The sequence below is a fragment of the Gouania willdenowi genome, unplaced genomic scaffold (genome assembly GCF_900634775.1).
Source record: "Gouania willdenowi unplaced genomic scaffold, fGouWil2.1 scaffold_338_arrow_ctg1, whole genome shotgun sequence".
NCBI lineage: Eukaryota > Metazoa > Chordata > Actinopteri > Blenniiformes > Gobiesocidae > Gouania > Gouania willdenowi.
This window is the reverse complement of record NW_021145100.1, coordinates 133,454-138,243: the sequence shown is the minus strand read 5'-3', so window position 1 is coordinate 138,243 and position 4,790 is coordinate 133,454. Positions and strand designations below refer to the sequence as shown.

The 4,790-nt window shown below is 40.8% G+C and overlaps 1 protein-coding gene and 1 non-coding gene across 2 annotated transcripts; one reads left to right on the top strand and one right to left on the bottom strand.

The window, feature by feature from the left end:
• Positions 1 to 711: 711 nt before the first annotated feature.
• Positions 712 to 1,882, bottom strand: LOC114459723 (uncharacterized). Its single transcript, XM_028441879.1, has 3 exons — positions 1,381 to 1,882; positions 1,042 to 1,278; positions 712 to 803 (listed from the first exon to the last, which is right to left on the bottom strand). The coding sequence occupies exons 1-3, from the start codon at positions 1,880 to 1,882 to the stop codon at positions 712 to 714; spliced, it is 831 nt and encodes a 276-aa protein (XP_028297680.1).
• A 2,102-nt stretch (positions 1,883 to 3,984) lies between these two features.
• Positions 3,985 to 4,058, top strand: trnai-aau (transfer RNA isoleucine (anticodon AAU)). Its single transcript has one exon. It is a non-coding gene; the product is annotated as a tRNA-Ile (tRNA).
• Positions 4,059 to 4,790: the final 732 nt, after the last annotated feature.

The following is a 4,790-nucleotide window of genomic DNA, read 5'->3' as shown; positions in this document are numbered from 1 at the left end:
AGTCGGGCCACTGTGCAGGACTGTGAGCCCCGATGAAAGACCTGCAGTTAAAAATAATGTATGCTTTAAAAACATTACAATAATGTGTGACTTACATTATATTTAACTTTTTTTTACATAACCCAGATATTGTGTTTTCCTAGTTTAATTCACCTTTTGGTGCTCTCCACACCTGGAGCCACAATCTTCTTCGTAGCCCGGAATCGTCCCTTGCTCAGGCTGGTCTGGTGTCGAGCTGGGTAGACAGTTTTTTTTTTGTCATCCTCCCCCAGTTCCTGCCACAGAGCAATGACCTGACTACATTCCTCCTGAGTCAGCGCAAGACGGTGGTCTCTTAGTCCAGCCAAGTAATCAGCCAGATCCTGCACTGCGCCATACCCTTCAATGTGATCAGGGCCAACTGAACCCTAACAAAAACAAAAACAAGAAAAAAGAACCACTGATGACAGCAGTGCACACTCATCAATCCAAGCTATTGCAACTTTTCTTTTTTTTTCTTTAAGGTAAACAACTTCTTACATGGCATGAGGAGGAGTGTGGAGATGGATCAGTAGATGGCGCTAATGCTAAAAGAAAAAGACAAGTATTTAGAGTAAAACATTTTAAATTTAAAAAAATAAGCAAAACGTGAGATTTTAGAAACAGTTGTGTAAAACTCACTAGACTGTTCTGCAGGAGAAACTGTTTGTGTGGAATGGGGGGGCAGAGCGGTCACAGCAGGTGAAGGAGCTGCTTTGACATCCACTTCTGGTCTACTTCAGGGAGCGTCTTTATCCAGCCAGCTGGAAGACAGACTCTCTGTGCTAAAACACGCACAAAAAAATGCAAAAAACATAGATGAAAAATTAAAAGCCAATATCAACATAAACAAAATATTTGAAAGCTTCTGAAATAACATATGAATGTAAAAGACATTAATACAAAGGAGGTACATAATATACATTTATGTTTCATTTATAATGTAAATGGAAAAACTAAAAGAATAAATAAAATCAATGATCAAAGACTGATATTTTTTTAAATAATGTAATGTTGACTAACTTGTCGTTTGGGCCTCTTCCCATCTTAAGACCTCTGCCAGCAAAGTGATGTCATCAGGCTCAGACACAGGTTTGCCGGGGGCAGATGAGGAGCGTCCAGGGGCAGAGGAGGGTCCCGGGACTGCAGAGGTGGATGGAGTTTCCTCCACAAAGGACGATGAGGGTACAGAGGCGGGAGGAGTTGAAGCGGTGGGGCTACTGATGGTGGACGAGGGCTGCGTACGTGGCTGCGTCAAAGCTACCAAAAAAAGAAAAAGAAAAAGCATCACAACTACTGAATGGCAGACAAATAAGAAATTAATGTATGTATGTATGTAACATGTGATTACATGTTACATACATGGTCTGACTTTCATTGGAGACACCAGCCTTTTCACCATCTTGGTTAAGTTTTGCTCGCCTTTCCTGACCAAGAGGGAGGACAGGGAGGCAACAGAGGAGCATTTCTTAGGAGAAGGCTGTGATCCTTTACTCTGAATAGAGCTCTGTTGTGTGGTGACTGTCTGCTGAGACTTTTTCTCAACATACTGCTCTTCCTTCATAGCAACAGCAATATTGCCTGAAGGAAAGAGCTCCACATACTCCCTGAAACACTGCTTATTATGGGCATGATCTGTTGAATCCTTGCTGCCTCCTGTGGGATCCCTCCTCATAGCAGCCACAAGGTAAGCAGCATACCCGAGAGCATTCTCCAGCACCCACTTGAAGGTCTGTCCGCGGAAAACACCAAACTGGATTTCAAAGAAACCCAGTAAGTGTTTTCTGTTGGATGGATCTCCTTTGTGCTCCAGCAGGTTGCTTCGAGCCTTATCCATCACAGCCTCCGGGGACAAGGGTCGCATCCATGGCTTTCCCTTATTAGCCTTTTTTATTTCCATTGCCTCAAAGGAGTCAGATATTTTTAAGCTACCATCAGCCCATCTAAAAAAGTGGGGTTCCATCTGTTTGACAAAGAAATAAAAAAGACTGAATAGGCATTTCAGCAGTTGCTTAGTTGTAGTAGTTGAGCAGATAATGTTTAATTAACAGTAAATATTTGCATACACTATGTACACACGCTGACTTAGAATTAACATGTTATTCCTAACACAGCTAAGTTTTTAATTAGCAAACTTGTTAAAAGAAAAAGGAGGAGCTAGATGCTAACCTCAAATAAATATAAAAAAGTACTGAATTATCTACACACATTTGCCCTATCAGGAGGAAATGAATGAATAAACGATTGACTGACTGACTGACTGACTGACTGACTGACTGACTGACTGACTGACTGACTGACTGAATGTTTGATACACAAATCTACAAATAAGTGGAACACAGTTTAAGAACACAGTAAATAAATAATACACGCTTCCGTTTGTAACATTACGTTAATTGATGAATTAAGCTACCACTGGAAAATAAATCTTAACACTTTGCCGTGACTTAAAGCACTATAAACAACGAGTTTGTGTGAAAACAACCCCAGAAAAACAGGTAGAGTGGGGGGTTGGGCTAGGTAAAAGTGTCGTAATTACGAGCTGACTGACTGACTGACTGACTGAATGAATGTTTGATACACAAATCTACAAATAAATGGAACACAGTTTAAGACAGTTGTAAAAGTAACAGAACTAAAGTAGGCGTGCTAAGTTACAGTAGTAACAGTAACCGCGTACCAAAAAAAAAATAAATTACACACTTCCGTTTGTAACATTACGTTCATTAATAAATTAAACTACCACTGGAAAATAAATCTTAACACTTTGCCATGACTTGAAGCACTATAAACAACGAGTTTAAGTGCCGAAACAACCCCAGAAAAACAGGTAGTGGGGGGTTGTGCCAGGTAAAAGCGTCGTAATTACGAGCGTGACTATAATAAAATGGCTCTCGCTAGACAGACACCCTGCCAATTCATTTTTAAAAAAGGGTTTTAAAAACACAAATTACTTAGTTCATTGCACTTACCTTGTAAAAATCGATGTAATGTTGAGCGATGCTGTGGTACAGTGAAATCTCCGGTAATTTTCCAAGTCCGCTGGCTAAGAATGATGGAAGTCCTCTGATTGGTCAATTCTTGGTTGCTGTGGGGCGGGACTTCGGGAAGCGATTGGTGGACGGGCTCAATTCTTGGTTAATTCTTGGTGACAAGTTGAGAGCTGATTGGCCCTCACTACCAAGAATTGCCTCGACCTACAGCCGGTCGGGAGAACCATAAGGCCTTGTGTGTGTGTGTGTGTGTGTGTGTGTGATGATCAGAGCAGACACACTCCACACTGCAGATGAAATGTGTCTGTTCTCTGTCTCCACCTTAGATAATGTTTCTCTTAGTTTTACAAGCTATTTATCTCGTTTGTTATCACTCTCTCTCTGACTCAGGGCAGACTGTGCACGGACTGAAAGCAGATCAAGTGAAGTCCACCACACACACAGAGTCAGAGGAACCTCTGTGACTCTGTTCCTCATGAACATGTTTGTGCCTTTATTCTGTTGCTTCTCCACCTCAGTCTTCATTTTTCCTCTTGATTTGACAAAAGTCACGTTAGAGATTTCTGCTGGAATATAAAGCCATGGGACTTTATCTACTCTCAGATCAAGAACACACGTTGATTTTTAATGAGCAGCTCCAGCAGCCAATAGTAATGCTTAAAACAGCTCATAAGATTGCTGTGTTGGTAGAAAGACCTCTGATTGGCTGACATCCATCCTGTATTGATAAACTTTATTTTCAGAGCCTGGAGAAGAGATTCACTGTCTACTCAGAACACTTTACAATATTACAATATGCTCAAAGATGATTATGGACTTTTGACCAAATAACATAAAAAAAAAAAAAAAAACATACTGCAGCTTTAAGCGAAGGGATGAGTACTGCTGAATTTTCACCTGCCAACTTTCTGGGTGTTTAGAACCGTGATCGTTTAAACTCAACCATATTTTTACACATTTTTGCAGCTTCATAGGCCAGTTAGCTCAGCTGGTCAGAGCGTGGTGCTAATAACACCAAGGTCATGGGTTCAAACCCCATACTGGCCAGATATTAATCAAGGACCATAAACCTGCTTTCATGTGTTGTAAATGTTAGTGTATGAGTCAGAAAGGACAAGGTATGAATACGTATACAATAAACACAGATAAAGAATATCTAAACTGTTAATCATTCCCAAACCTGGAAGAAAATTCACAAATAGCCAAAAATCTAGAATGACTGTCAGTAAAGAAGCTTCTTTTTAACATCTTAATAAATCAGCAAGTAGGACAAAAACCAATTTATTGATGAATAATCCCAGAACAATTTAGGTTAAAGATCACATTACTCCTGTATTAGCCTCTCTGCATTGGCTTCCCATGAAATATAGAATAGAATTCAAGATTCTTCTTCTCACTTATAAAGCCCTAAATGGACAGGCACCAGTCTATCTCAAGGAGCTTGTAGTGCCATACAATCCCCCCAGAACACTACGCTCTCAAAATGCTGGACTACTCGTTGTTCCATTTGTCTCTAAAAGTAGTATAGGAGGAAGAGCTTTCAGTTATCAGGCCCCACTTCTCTGGAACCATCTACCAACCACGGTTCGGGGGGCAGACACCCTCTCTACCTTTAAGGTTAGGCTCAAAACATTCCTCTTTGGTAAAGCTTTTAGTTAGGAACCAGCTCATAGCTCATAGTTAAGATGCAATAGGCATAGACTGCCGGTGGGGGTCTGGCATGCTCGGTTGGAGAGAGGTTGGAGAGGGCGTTAAGAGAGAGGTCATTTAGGTTAGAGA

Excerpts from the sequence above, each read along its gene's own strand:
- LOC114459723 (XM_028441879.1), bottom strand. The coding sequence starts at position 1,882 with ATGCGACCCTTGTCCCCGGAGGCTGTGATGGATAAGGCTCGAAGCAAC. Across the intron at positions 1,279-1,380 it reads TCCAATGAAAGTCAGACCAT|CTTTGACGCAGCCACGTACG; the intron begins GTATGTAACATG and ends TTTTTTTGGTAG. Across the intron at positions 804-1,041 it reads GGAAGAGGCCCAAACGACAA|CACAGAGAGTCTGTCTTCCA; the intron begins GTTAGTCAACAT and ends TGCGTGTTTTAG.